We start from the raw sequence: 15,540 nt of genomic DNA, 5'->3' as shown, positions 1-15,540 counted from the left end.
AATTTGAGGTCATGTGCAAGTACACTATCAATCATATATATAATTTTATATATCACAGTTTTCCAGAACTCGAATACCAATAACTATACTAACAAAGAAAAGTATATACAATTAGGCATATGTTAACATTTTTATCTTTAAAGAATTCAATTAAAGCATTTGAGAGTTATTTATTATTCAACAAAGATATAGCGTATTTCATTAACCAGAAGTTAATTGTGGGATAATATTTGAAGTATATAAAGTCATCATATTGTACTTCATTAATACAAGAGTGAAATTCTAAAATATATGAACACGAAGGTACTTTAGTAATGGTAGGGTATAAAATAAAATTAAGCCTTACAGTGTATTCTTCCATCGTTAAGATTAAATATTTGGTATCGATTGTTACATCGAGCAAAAGATAAGTGGTTTTTAGCTCAACAAATACAATGAAAACGACAAGAATAATACGCGTATGTTCAAAAAAGTGTTCAAAAAAAGGCTATTGCAGAATCTATGGGCACAATAGAAATCTTGATCTAGGTCTAAGAAGAATACAATTCAAAATTACATTACTATACTCTTATACTCTTTTTTTCAGAGGCTTTAATATGAGCCAACGCCTGCCTCCCCCAGTTTATTAAGATACTATACTTTAAACCAGTGGTTCTCAAGCGGTGGTACGCGGCCCACATAGGGGACATAGACAATTGAGGGGACGTTAAGCTAATTAAAAATGAAAATATTTGTTTGTTTTGATTTCGCCCGCCTTATTTTGGATATTCATATTTCAAAACTTTTCATTTATTTCATTATCTACGTTCCATCCACATATTTTCAATGTGATTTTTGAATAAAACATACTTTCGTCTTACTATCTATAAATCGTAACTTATTGTCAGCTAGTTATTTTTGAAGTGGGGCGGGAGACTTTACAAATTATGGAAAGGGGGCGTGGCCTGAATAGTTTGAGAACCACTGCTTCAAACTGTTGGAAATAAATGACAATCAATATTAAATAAATGGAGAACCGAATGACCGAATCTCAAACCGCCCAACTTTTATTTAACTTAATTCTTACCCATAGGACTTGAACTCCTTCGAATTCTCATTGCAAGCAGGTAACTTGGGCTCAACATTACTTTAAACAATCTATCAAAGGGTTTGTGATTCACGAATGCTTCCAGTCCTCTTGCGTTTAAACATAGGGCGCTGGAAAAAAGATGTGGCAATATAATATAAGAAAAAATAAAAAAGTATTGTTGGAAAACACTGTTCTCTTTTACTAAAAATTGTACAATATACTTTCACTGAAAGGCAAAGCGTTTAACAAAAGATTAAGAATTCAGTGATTGTTACATAGATTCCAGTATATACCGTAGTTTATTAAAAGTAGTGGAGGTTACAGATTAGAAAGTGTGCAACATTATTTGTCAGTGAACCCCATAACCAAATTCAGGGCCGCACAAAAAAGATATTGTTTAGCCCTACAGTAATAAAGGCACCGGGAAAACACTGAACAATTTAACACAGTAACATGGCAAAAAAACCTTATGTCTATTTACCCATGTAAGTGCCTTTTTAAACATAAACTGTCAGATTAGGATTTTATGCTAGACAGGGAAACATCTGAGTGCTGACAAGCCACATCGAATGGCTTGGTGGGACAGGTTGTGGCCTCTTGCATACCACCGGGGTAGGTCTCTTGAGCGATATGTTTATTGAAGGTTTGTGGGTATGATGGCAGTGATTGTGACATAGATAACCAGAATCTAAACATGATGGATATTGGTTGTAGAATAGGTTACTGTTTAGAGAGTCTAAGGAGAGGAGATGTTTATCACTATATAGATTCCCAGTATCCACTGCATCAGACCTTGTACATTTATAGGAAGGAAGGAATAGAAAAATATTGAGAAAGGATAGGAAAAATTGATCAACTTGTGACTTTGCAGATTTTGTTAAATTTTTACCTATATCTACAAAGAAAAAAAGCCTGATTTATCATGAATATGGGGTGTACTAGGGTATTGTGTAATGAACTGCAGGTCCTTTCTCCTTGTTTACTTTCTATTCCGGATCCGTATGTGGCTGTTGCCACAAGGATGCGTGACTGAGATAGTATTATGAAGATAAATAAAAATAAAATAATCTCTTTCCACGAAATACCAAGTATATTTATGAGCTTTCGTTAGATCATAGTCTACCTTCTTCAGATAGAACAAGATATGGCTTAATTATACAGCGAATAATGAATGAATGAATTAATGAATTATTCGCTGTATAATTAGGCCATATCTTGTTTTATCTAAAGAAGTTAGACTATGGTCTAACGAAAGCTCATATATATACTTGATATTTCGTGGAAAGAGATTATGTTATTTTTATCATGAATAAAAATGAATATAAACAAAATAAACAGGACTAAAGTTGCTGGGCTGATCTTTGAATTGGTTAACTACTTAAATTATGTTCGCAAAGAAGAAAATCATTTACCTGAATATATTTGGCAACGATGCTAGGACTTCTCTTGTGGCTGGTGGGTCTTTAACAAGTAAAGCATTCAGCATCGAGTCTGTGATTCCATTATCTTGCAGAACAGATAATAAAGATGGTTCTTGAAATACATATACAGTGACAACTTCCATTGCTGAAAAAAAAAACAATACAAAACATGTCTAAATCCTCTGAACGAATTAAAAGCGGAACACCCAACATCATATTAAACTCCAATTGAAATTAACGTAAATCAGTCATTTTCTATAATATCATTATAAAGGTTGATAGCAGTAAGCAGAGAAAATATGCATTAAAACCTAAACTGTAAGAAACTGGACTTTTCTAACTAAAATTATACATGCAGCCATGCAATAATTTATGATTTGCCTCGAAGTGATAGTTTGAAACAAAAATACTATTTTGCGAATATCTTAAACTCACAGTCACAACTCACTAATTATACAAATTTGTCTTCCTTATACATTTAACCACGATACCAGACATAAGTTCTTTTATTAGACCTCAATAACTAGCTAGGTATGATTTTAAATGTTGTTTGAGTAAAGTGTTCTTAAAGTAAAAGTATGATAGAAAACTTTACAAAATTATCGTGATATAATTATTGCGTCAAACCAAATTAAAATAGGTGAAGCTGTATTTTAATAGAGCAAAAATAGAATAATAGGATTAGAATTTTTGAATTTTACAAAAATAGCACAGATAACAGATCTGAATAAAAGTAGAAATATAGGATTGAGAATTTGTCCCAAGAAACAGAGCTTACAGATTTCCTAACCATATCACAAAAGAGTAATATGTCATCTTTTCAGATAAAAAGATGTACCGTGGATACCCAACAGAGCCCAGACACTTTTATTACAACGCAAACATGCGCAAGGACAAAAACCAGCCAAATTATTTAATGTTAGCAAATACAAAGAATTGTTGTCATAAATTCAACACATAGATTTACTTTCAGATCTGCTTTCTGTTTATTTAAATACAGTCATGCAATTGAACTATCAAAAATTTACCTAGTAAGAATAATGATGGCCCATAATATTCAACATTATTGATAATATGTTTTAGTGAATTAGGTAGGCTTCCATCCATAATGTGTCGAACCTCATCACCAAATACATGGTAAGACATGGCTTTCTTCAGGAAATTCAAAATAGATTTGAACAAAGCAGCTCGCTGTGGTTGACACTGAATACCTGATAAAATCACATTCAATATGATTACGACTGCACAAAATTGAAAATATTTGGAATGCTTATAGAAAATAGCTTATACTAGAATTTTTCTCTTACATTTCGAAAACAAATATCGAAATGAACTTGAATTGCACGGTAAATTGGAACTGGAAGCATAATTTGACAGTAAAACTATAACATTTATGATTTGAACAGAGGCAACAGAATTTGAAGCTTCAAACAGATGAAAATCATTTTCTATTCTCAAACTAGCTGCAAATGGTTGATGAATCAGCTGCAATCTTTACTTAGTAAAAAGGTTGAGATAGATGGAAGTGAAATATTTTACTCATGTTTCATAACATATTTATCTACCTTAATAAGGATATTGAATTATATAACTTACCTTTTTGGGTACTGACTGGTGGTGTGTCCTTTGCACACAACCCAACTTCATGTTCCAATCTATCAATAAAAATTCTCAAACCTCCGAGTTGTTGAAATGCTTGCCATTCTACGTTCGTTATCAAGTCTATCACCCGAACCGCTCTAGTGACAAACTGTAGGAAAAATTGTCAATATTGTATTATTGAAAATCCCTTATCACAACGATTTCAATTTAAAATGGAATTATTATAAATTCTATAACAAATATGTTGGTACCAGAATTTTGTAAGAGTGTAAGTAACCATATTTTTATTAGAGGAATTGGACAATGCATGTTTCCTAGACCCTTGACTTCAGAAAAATTGTTTCTTTACTTTACCACTGAAAAATGTTGATGCTTATTTTAAGACATATTCACGAGTTACAAACTGGTTTACACGTTCCATATTCATCATTTTGATTCAAAACACTCAACCACTTCCATTGTAAAAGCAGTGATAGCTAAATTTAACCTAGTCGATCTCAGCTTTTTCGTAACCAATTTTCGATTACTCCCACAACCAAACTGGAGGGAGACAATATCACCTATTTGATTTATACCTAAACTTCCAATACAAATAGGCTGCAGATAGATAGATAGCAAACCCATGAAAACGAGCTTATTTTGGAAACATGGATGAAAATGAGTCTTGAGCTGAAAGGTGTCATAGCGGCTACTAAATTTTCAATTGTGACCTTTGACATCTTGCTGATTAGCAAATGTTAATAAGGAAATAAACAAGGAAGTTGATGCCTAGAAAGAAATTTTGCAATTTGCACATGATAAACATATTTATAAATTTCAATAAAAGAACAAATTACCAATTCAAAATTTTGTTTGAGGTAATTGTTTTGATTTCAAACATTCTCAATTATTTAATTTGACTTTCGCTGAAACCAATTGTTCCTACTAATTGTTAGGTAAATCAGAAATGAAAAACTCATAGTCATACAATTCAATATCAAAATATATTACCAACCCAAACTAATTTAGACTAAACTTATATTTTTCACTGGAATTCATAGATAAATATGTATTGCGGAATAATAAATGCAGGATACAATATGAAAGTCTAAATATACCTCAAACTTCCAAAATTAAATTACCAGACTATAAGCATTGAAGTATTAAAGCAAAGAACGCATATTGCGTTCAGTGCCCACCGAACCTTATAAATAGGCACCTGAAGTTTGTTTATCCCTAAATATAATTACGGAAGAAAAGTGACAGAAAAGCCACAATCATAGATTCAAAATGTCATCATGCTCATACTAGATAGTATCTAACATGCTGGTATAAATAAGATATCTAGATTGATATTATAAAATAGTGGCCTAATAATTAACCCATCAAAAATAACACAAAAAATAGATTGACAAAGCTATTAGTGTTAATCTTTTTACATTGATTCATACTTCCGATAAATATCAGGGATTTATAAAAATATCAAAGTTAAGCGGGAGATATCCAAACTTGTTGTCTTGCTCCCCCAGGGAAAAACGCTCTGCAAAATTTATGTGTGACTCGCCAATTTCGTATTACATCATCAAATTATTACCAAATCAGTAAGAACAGTAATATTAATCAAAGCTGCAGTTTATGGAGAATCCTAAAAATACTTGATTTCTTGCTCATAATCATTTTCTATACATCATTCTGACATTATAAAACTCATTGACCTATTCATCCAGTAAGAACTAACTAAGCAAGATAAAATGGCGACAACATTTAACCGTGACAACATTTTATGATGAATAAAAGTGTTTAACAGTTTTAAAAGTAGGAAAATTTTACTGTTGTTTGTTCCTGTTGGTCTCCCATAGTGATGACAACATTCAGCAATGGACCCATCATTCCACTCTGCACTAATGCCTCACCCCCGCTCTCATAACTTGATAAATGATAGAGAAATGAAAACAACGCTGTTGTAAAGTTGGGTGCAAACTCACTCCGATCTAAATATTAGAACAAAAAAGAACGATAATTGAAATCTATTTTCAATTGAGTTCCTTCTCCTTAAATTCGTAAATTGCCTAGTTTGGATCTGAAAGTGGCAGGTGTCACAAGAGTACTTGTAGTAGATAATTGGGTACTCCCGTAGTATGTACAACAAGATGGCCACACCGGAACGTAGTATATGTACCAGGTTAGGGTTAGGCCATAATTTCAGGTACAAATAATACTACGTCACTTGGGTAGTCTCAGAACTCGTAATAGAACTAACAGAAGGCAAATTGGAATAAAATTATTGCCTAACCCTAACCTGGTACACATACTATGTTCAGGTGTCCGCCCTCTTGTTGCACATACTACGGGAGCGCCGATAGTGGTACACAAGTGATGATCATGAAAAACTCTTACCATGAAATGATAAGTATATTTGTACACATTCATAAAATCATATTTTAACTTCTCCAAATAAAATAAAATAAAACTTCAGAAACAGGTAAACTGCAATAAAGTGACAACAGTTTTTGCTAAATTATTCTTTCGTATATATACTTTTTATTAAGAATGATGTTAAATTGTAGGTAATGAAGTTGTTAGAACAAAACAGTTCAGATTTAATTGCTTAAACTGCTGCATAAATAACACTGCTATTTAAACAACAAGAGGGTCTACTCGGCTGTTTTCATATCTAAGTAATAAGATAATCTAAAATTTAGCTTCAAAATAAGACTGCATATAACTGCAGCAAAATCATCTTTGAATAGCAAATTGTACTAAAAACAGTACTGTTTATCAGAAATCTTTCAAATCTGAAATATTCAGATTCCAAACTTTTTTTGAACCAAACCCCAACGAAAGTAGATTTCCTATTTGTTCTATCCATAACAAACTTCACATACAAAACTCGTTTATTACTAGAATTTTATACTAGGCCCAAATACAGAAATAAAGTCTCAGGCTCTCAAATAAAGGAGGAAAAAGAAATATTTGAAGAGTTACAAGCGACCACAAACAAATGAAGATCTATATATAGACTTATCTTTGAAACAGAAATAACAGGTTATACAGTGACAAGACTTGAATTAAATCAAGTTAACAGTGTCAAGGAAACAGCTATATGGTAGACCAGTATCACAGGTTTATGCTTAGAAATTATTGATTCCAAAAACTCGTCCGTCCTACCAGATTTCCCTTCCTTGTCAGTCATGCTCTGAATGCATCTTCGAACCAATACTGGTAAAAATCCATGGTATTGCGCAACACCAGTTGCATCAACAACAGTACTAACTCTCGGTGTCCTGTCTCTACATTCAAGATGAACAATAGACGTTAATGTCCTCAGAGCCGCAGCCTTTATGTCCTGAAAGGGTATGTAGTTTGGCATCACAGATAAATAAGAGAAAAGTGAATTTGATGGCTCAAATTGATTGAAAATTCGATGGGTTGCGAAATAATCGACCTTATGTTATTTGTAAGATTGTAACAACCATGATGATTGTTATGGAAGGTTCTGCGCCAATCAATAGCAAGATCAACCTGATATATCGAGATCGGGAAACCTATATCTCTGTACTATAGGTACTATTGGATAGTTAGTCGGTGTACATGTGAATTGTTTTTGTGATTGTTATTGTCGGGGCAACAATTTGTGTTAAAAAAATTTTCTTTATTAAAGTAACGGTTCGACCGATTTTAAATTCTAAGTATTTGAAGATGGTTGAAGCCTTTAAAAGATTATTACTTTTTTTTCTCTTTTAAATTATAAGTGTCCTGTAGCGTGATATTTCACTCAAAATTTTGATATTTCTATGAATATTGCTCCACTATGTAGCCATACATCGGGCTATCTTTCCGAAAAATTCAGTGCTCACTTCTATCAAATGGCACATTATTTGGAAAGATCAGAATCTTATCAATCTGTGTACCATACCAACTCTTACTCTATGTCCCAAAAGTGAACTTGGACTTTAATCAAAGATACCAGGTCCCAAAGCTTTTAGTGTATCATGTCATATCATTAAAAAATTCAGAATATTCTAGAATCAATATTAATATGAACAGGGAGGAAATTTAAAATATAGTGCAATTACTCAAGTCAATAATTCTAAATCTTCAAATGAGAAAATGAGCAACCTTATATATTAAGTCAAATTACTTTCATAATGTGAACGTATAATGACTTTCAACAACATCAAAATCAATATTCATACCACAATATTGCCATCGTTTACTTGTAGAATATCGACCAACTCTTCAATGAATCCGGGATATAAAATGTTCGACAAATTATTTGACACACTTTGCAGGCTATTCATATACACTGCAAAATATAACAAAAAAAATCCTTTTCTATTGAAATATCTATTGTCAACAATCAGATTTCAATAGTTTAGATCCTGATTAAAACAGGATATATGAATACGGCCTGAAAAGAAGTCCTATCATCACTCTATCTGGTTATCAGCCCAAGAAATACTGTGTAACAATATCATAGTACATGACCTAGCCTCACTGGTTTCAAATCCACAAACCTATTACATAAACACAGCAATGCAACCAAGTGTGTTGCAAACTTCAATGCTAGACGTGTAATCTATCAATCTAATTCTGTACTTGTAGGACAGAATACGGCTCGCAGTGTGGCACATCTTGCTAAGCATTAGGAAAACGCTGGGAATCCTGTGGGGGGATAATTATGTGCGAGAGGATTGCTGGACTCCCCGCCGATGTAGAGTGGGTAATGTAACCGCTGGCTGGTTACGGCTTCCTCCACCATAAAGTCTATTCATTCGACAAGACAGGACAAGAGGAGATGATCCAGGATAAATATGTAAATACTATCCTATCAAGATTACACAAAAATATAGAAACTTCAAAAGTATAGCTAAAAGAAAGTATGCTAAGTTTCCTAATTAGACAATTATCATATTTTTTATTTAATAAAAACTATTAAGCTAACGAAGCAAGTTTAGCGATATTTGCGTAAATACAAATATGAAATATTGAATGTAGCATAGCTATTTAGATATACCGGTATCTAGATGACAACAATTGACAATCACCTAACACTGATATTGCATGAAGTCTTGCTTGAACACATTTCAATCGAAGATTTCTTTTGGAAAAACTATAAGCAAGTCTCAGATGTGTGTAAAGAAGCATTCTTTTATCTTCTGGTACAGGATACATTTGCAACAATGAATCCATTATCTCTGCAGGATTCGAATCAAGCTATAAAAGAGTTGAAACAAGGATAAAGAAATAAATATTTTTCATTTTATATCGTCACTCTTTTGATCTGTGGCAAAATACCCAAAGAGAAAAAGTTCCAGATAAACCTGGAACCTATCTAGAATGACAAAGACATAATAATAATTTGGATATTATACTATTCGAACCGTAAAAAATCACCACTATACTTTGAAACATAGCAGAAAAGCATATCCTAATGCTAATGCTAATTCGACAATCATTTGATATCAGTAAAGAGGTGATTAAATAAATCATTCAGTGTTTCCCTGAAAATAAGATCTAACCTGAAAATAAAACCTAGACTAAAATTTAAAAATGATTTCAACATACCGGTAAGCCCTCCCCTAAAAATAAGACGTAGTCGATAGAGCGAATTTTTTTTTAAATAAAAACGTGTTATGTATAAGTAAATGGATATTGGTTTCATATTTTGTATATTTGAAAATCTCGTAATTCTTCAATTGGTAATTTTGTTTTTTATAAATGAAAATGAAAGTCGTAATGTTATTTTTTGAAAGGAAATTGAAAAAGGATCCTGTCTTATTTTTGGGGAAACATGGTACATACCCACAGAATTATTTAACCAATATTTCAAATAGGAGTTTCCATATCAAACAAAAAATCCAAAAATTCAACATTGTTTCAGTCACATAAGCTATATTTTAAACGAACACAAAATAAAAGACAGATAAAATAAGAACATTACTGTTACTAAATTAGAGCGAAATAACTGCACTGCACTGTTTTCTAAGTAAAACAGAAAATTCCATTATAATATTACAACCAACCTCATCCACATTTTCAATATGAATACAATACAACATGCTTCTTGCATTTTCACTTGTTTCAGATTGTTCTCCTGTCTGCTCAGAATAAAACTCATAATGTAGAGTTGTCGAATTCTTCGGGTAAGACTAAAAAAAATAATAAAGTTAGAACTGATAATACTGTAAATTATGTTTACATGATAACAATAAATCTATTATTGGTAGTTTATGCTAAGTATAATTCTAAATCAGTAAATATTCCTAATTCAAATATAATCTAAAATGTAACACAAGGTGAAACGTTACAGAAATACATTTGTGTGGAGTAATACTCTCCAATCATACAATGTAATATTTTTTTGTGTAAAAATCATTATTGATATGTATACCCAAGAATAAAATGCATTGGGAGCAAAACAAAGAAGCAATAGTAGTAGTTAAGTATACTGACTGTTTTAGGCATGTCACATGCAGCATCTGCAAGACCAAAACCATATTCTTTTCCTCCCCAGTTCTAGAAAGAGAAAAAAATAATCGAAGCAATATACTAAAGAACTTTAGATTACTGAACTATGACATAATATATAAATAAATTCCTATTTAAATACCATACAGTGAAAGGAGTATAAATGTGACAAGATCAATATACCTCAGCTAAGTAGCCCAACTTTTTTAACAACGGCAATCTCTGTTTGTCAGATAGTCGAGAGAGAAAATTGGAACGTTTGCTGAAGACGTAGAGAAGATTGAGAACGGATAATATGATGTCGAGACTTGATGATGAAAGAAGGGCTACGAGATGCTGAAAAATAGAAAAATATAGCTTCATGAGGGAAATACAAAAAAAATTTAACAGGAGAGAATTACAACTGTTTTAAGGGAAAAATTATATTTTGGATTTATGTGGAACACACTTTACTCATTCAGTTTAATTGTGATACTTATTTATGCACATGTTATCAACAATTCAAATGGTGCAATAACCAATAGTTCAGCATTGTTCACAAGAATCAATTTGAGAAAGCGATATCATAGCAGCTAACTCATAAAATATGACATTGTCCATATTTTTAGAAGTGAAGTCTAAGGAAAACGTTAATCGCTGAGTTAAATAGAATATCTCTAATGAGTTAGAACAAGAAGATCTTTATCTAATTGTGGCTGCTTATAAAGTGCCTTGTTCTGAGCAAAATGTGCATAAATATGTCATATATGAAAATTTTCTTATGGTTCAATTTTTGGAAGAATGTTTTTTCAACTATGAATCAAGATTTCTGTACTCGTATTATCTGCTATTTTGAAAAGAAAGTAGAACATTATCAAACCTCCATAGAATTATAAAGATGACGAGAGAAGCTATATTCGATTAAAAGTGATGTAAAATGAAGAACAGCAAGAGTGAGCTTCTGTAAATTCTCATCAGCATTCGCTGCAAGTGACCAAACTGAACCAGATGTTTGAGTAGAAGCAGATTGCAAAATGCTATCAAACCTGAATACACATATTATAAATCAATATTGATAAAAAAAATACTAATTTGGACATGAAATGTAACTGTCTGTTATTATGAGATTCCCCAGATAATTCAGTTTGGACATAAAATAAAATGAATCTAAAAATATGGTTCATGAATTAAAATCATTAAAACTGCTGCTTTCGACAACATTTATATTTTCACAGTGATATCATGAATTCACACGTATTATTTAAATGGTTCAAATATCTTGCATTACAATTTCACAAACTTTATTTTGTGACAACATGTTGTAAACTGCTTGTTTGAAAAAGACGCAATATCACAAAATAAAATCTGTGAAAGTGGGGTATGAGACCTTTAAACCATTGATCGGCAACCTTTTTTAAGTGACGGACCGATAAAGCCTGACCAAAACCTTGGCGGACCACCTTTAAACAAACAAACTAATCTAATGTTATAAATTATATGCGTTCAAAAACAAAAGTGATACTATTCACATCACATATTTTTTACATTTGGCCGACTTCGATCTTTCGTTTTTGTAGTTGCCATTCTGAAAACCCAACCTCACATAAAGATACCAATGGCATTGTACGTTTTTGTGTCACCTTTCTGCGGACCGGTAGTGACCTTTCCGCAGAGCGGCGATGGGCCACGGCCCGGTGGTTGCTGACCACTGCTTTAAACGACCCAATATAGCCATTTTTCATTTTTGCTGCAATATCCTTGCAGTTGGTGCATACAAATTCGCTAACATATAGGGAGTGAGAAAAAAGTAGTAGTTATCAACATGCCACTCTAATCAAGCACAAATGCATATCATAATTTGGCCACGAAATATATGTCTCACAAGGAATGAACAAGAACAAGTATACCTAGTGGATATATGGACCAAACCTGTTCAGTACTTCAACCCAATGATAGAGTTCACATTTTCCCACAGTCCACCAACTAGTAGCATTTAATATTTCACATAACTTTTCATCATCTGAGCTGAGAAGCTTATCGATCAATGCCTTGCAGTCTGCCGGCTAAAAAATTAAGTATTATCATTGATTAAAAAGTCTATATTAAATCATAAAAATATTCAGGGCGAGACGAAAAGGAGATGAAAAATAGTGTATCTAATTTTTAAAGCAGTGCTAAAAAGACCCGCGCCAGTGATTCGACTAGATTCGACCTGCTGTGATTTATTAGCAGTCATCAGATTCTCATATCAACAAAAATACTCGACTCAAATTCGACTATCTATCTGAGAGACTTGACGTAGGACTCAAAGATAATTTTGAAAGCTTTGAAGTAGCAAACAAAAAAGTTACAATGTGGATCAATGAATTGAAAAACTAAAAAAAATTACTAGCTTGTTCCAACAATAACTCAAAAGAGGCTGCATAGATGTTGAGGTGTTTGTCAATACCCGATAAAATTCTAGTTTGACGCAAGATGGAGGCTACTGCTGTTTATGAAATTCACTAAAATTCTGGCTTGACCTGTGACTTGAAATAGCATTGACTCGTCTCAACTTGGGACTCAAGCTTTAAATGCGGAGACTCGATTTGACTCCTGGTTCGGGGGCCTTACTAGACACTGGGTCTTGACCACTGTATTGATCAAGGTTTGAACCCAGAAATTCCCACTTAGTTCAGTAGTTAGGTGATTGTGGTAAACACATGGCCATTAACTGCAGCACATTAAAATTCCCAGGTATGAGCCCTCACATCAATTCGAGATGTAATAGTAAAAGATCTGTACAATTTGTACAAAAATTAGAAAAGGAAAATAAATAGATTGCAATACTAACCACTTCACTGACACATTTTTTCGCTTTTGCAGAATCGATCTTCATAATCGATTATTAATTCCAAATCTTTTTTTTTAAATCAAGTAGGCCTATATTATGACAACAGTTTTTATTTCATTGTGTCTTTATAATCTAAGTTCACAATACAAAATAAAGGGATAAATAAATAATCATGCTCATGATACTTTACTGAACTACAGTATATATATATACAGATACATATAACATCCAACACTTCCCTCGAAGAAAGGTATAACAGTATGAACGTTATGACTTTGAAGAAAAGATGGCCGACTAGGATTATGATTAGGGATGAATTTGACAGTTTGAGGAAAAGCTCGCTGATAAGGACTGAGAAGTATGATTAAGGATTGATACACTTTACACAAAAAAATTATGTTAAATAATCAGGTCGGGAATAATTCAGTACCACAAGTACTTCCAGTGAAAGTTGCATAACAATTTTCGCATATGTTATTCCTAACCCCCACACTACTATGTCATCCAAAAATTACGCCACTATGATGGCACAATCATGTCATAGAGCGTGCCAAAGTATAGCTACAACTGTACAATCACCCGAAATGGCATCCGTGTCGATGATAAGGAACTCACTAACATTAACAATCTCTCTCATATCGGGATCTTGCGAAGAGCAAACGAGAGCTTGCTTGATTTCAGGTGATCGTCTGCACGTTTTGGACGACCATCCGTATACTTTGGAGGGCCTTACTGTTTTATTACGTCACTGTGACGTCGCAGTGAAATAATTTTTAGACAAAATAGTCAGGTGGGGGTTAGGAATGGCATACAGTCATATGCAAAAATTGTCGAGCCAGCCCAATTGGAAGTACATGTTGGTACTCACTGTACCAGACCCCAATATTCATGGTTTATCTGAACTAGACATGCAGATAAAACAATTTAAAAATCACAAAGCACTGAAGCATCCAGGTAACAGATTCAGAAATTTACATTTTTAAAAGTCTTGAATTTAGAAATGAGTTTACACATTCTGGCAGCCACAGAATTTCTGAATTTATATAGCATACCGTATAGGCCTAGTCTAGTGACAGAGTGACAAAACAAGCTCAACAAAATATGTTTGAATGATAAGTAAGATTTTAATTTTTTTAGATTTCAAGGCTGTCTGGCTGTGGTTGACAAGATGATTAATCCGTCTTTCCTATCCCCCGGGCAGCCGGGATGGCTAACTCGCCATGGACCCCTCGCCATGCGACGGCGGTTAACGGGTTACACATTACTTATCCCTAGCGACGTCGTAAAGTTGTAACAGACCCACTCATCCTGAGTCTTCTCCATGCCGCAGCGCCACAAACCCAACCCAATCGATTCCACCGGGAGTGAAGTGGTGAAGGCTTGCAGAAAACAAAGTGACTATAGTCAATTTGGCAGAAAATAAATGCTCGTGGAGAGTTTAAGGAGTCGTATATTCGGGTAACTCCGGATTAGCCGTTTATTTCACAATAACCTGCTGATATTTAGATAAGTAAGATAAGTTTATTTCGACTCCATAATTAGACCAAAGGCGATAAATGATTGATTGAAAATAAATAAATAAAAACTGATTATGAAATCAGGAGAGCAAACAAAACCTTGGATAAGATTTAAAACGTACCGGTATAAGGTTTTGATAAAAAAAAGTGGTACGTGTTCAATTACATAAAATTATTGAATCCATTCACACGCACACACACCACCACAGCGCTATAATAAAGTTAGAAATAAGAAAGGAAATTTAGATAGATTATATAGTAAACAAAAAAATAAATAAGTATGCAAAAAAATTAGAATACTAAACAAGAGAGCTATGCTCAAATATATGGACACGTAGAGTCACATAATTTTGATGACGTCAAAAAAATAACTAATAGCCTTCTGGAGAAAATTTTTTTCTTTAACCACTGAAAATATTAAAGCAATTGGTCTAGTATTCGAAAAGAAAAGCAATTTCTTCAAAACGTGTTGACGGAGACAAATAATAACAATAACAACAAAATTTTGAAACGATCGTTATGTCCACTACGTGTCCAATAAGAGTTGTTTACCGTGTTTCCCCGAAAATAAGACTGGGTATTTTTTAAACTTTTCTCCGAGAAATAACACTAGGGCTTATTTTTGGGGGATGTCTTTTATTTTCATTTATCAAATACAAAATTACAATG

At 33.0% G+C, this 15,540-nt stretch overlaps 1 protein-coding gene across 3 annotated transcripts in view; it reads right to left on the bottom strand.

The window, feature by feature from the left end:
* LOC120346107 (E3 ubiquitin-protein ligase HUWE1-like) overlaps window positions 1-13,489 on the bottom strand; it is a 79,072-nt gene extending 65,583 nt beyond the window's left edge. For all 3 annotated transcript variants that reach the window (XM_078115234.1, XM_078115236.1, XM_078115235.1), the window contains exons 1-14: window positions 13,355-13,489; window positions 12,451-12,584; window positions 11,402-11,567; window positions 10,726-10,878; window positions 10,528-10,590; window positions 10,098-10,223; window positions 9,120-9,288; window positions 8,268-8,377; window positions 7,240-7,417; window positions 5,902-6,062; window positions 4,087-4,240; window positions 3,519-3,701; window positions 2,482-2,635; window positions 1,067-1,197 (exon numbers count right to left, since the gene is read on the bottom strand). In XM_078115234.1, the coding sequence (XP_077971360.1) occupies window positions 1,067-1,197; window positions 2,482-2,635; window positions 3,519-3,701; window positions 4,087-4,240; window positions 5,902-6,062; window positions 7,240-7,417; window positions 8,268-8,377; window positions 9,120-9,288; window positions 10,098-10,223; window positions 10,528-10,590; window positions 10,726-10,878; window positions 11,402-11,567; window positions 12,451-12,584; window positions 13,355-13,399 (1,927 nt within the window). In that variant the 5' untranslated portion in view covers window positions 13,400-13,489. The remainder of the gene's footprint in view (window positions 1-1,066; window positions 1,198-2,481; window positions 2,636-3,518; window positions 3,702-4,086; window positions 4,241-5,901; window positions 6,063-7,239; window positions 7,418-8,267; window positions 8,378-9,119; window positions 9,289-10,097; window positions 10,224-10,527; window positions 10,591-10,725; window positions 10,879-11,401; window positions 11,568-12,450; window positions 12,585-13,354) is intronic.
* Between the last annotated feature and the right edge of the window lie 2,051 nt (window positions 13,490-15,540).

The sequence above is a fragment of the Styela clava genome, chromosome 8 (assembly GCF_964204865.1).
Source record: "Styela clava chromosome 8, kaStyClav1.hap1.2, whole genome shotgun sequence".
Taxonomy (NCBI): Eukaryota; Metazoa; Chordata; class Ascidiacea; order Stolidobranchia; family Styelidae; genus Styela; species Styela clava.
This window is presented reverse-complemented; position numbering and strand designations above follow the sequence as displayed.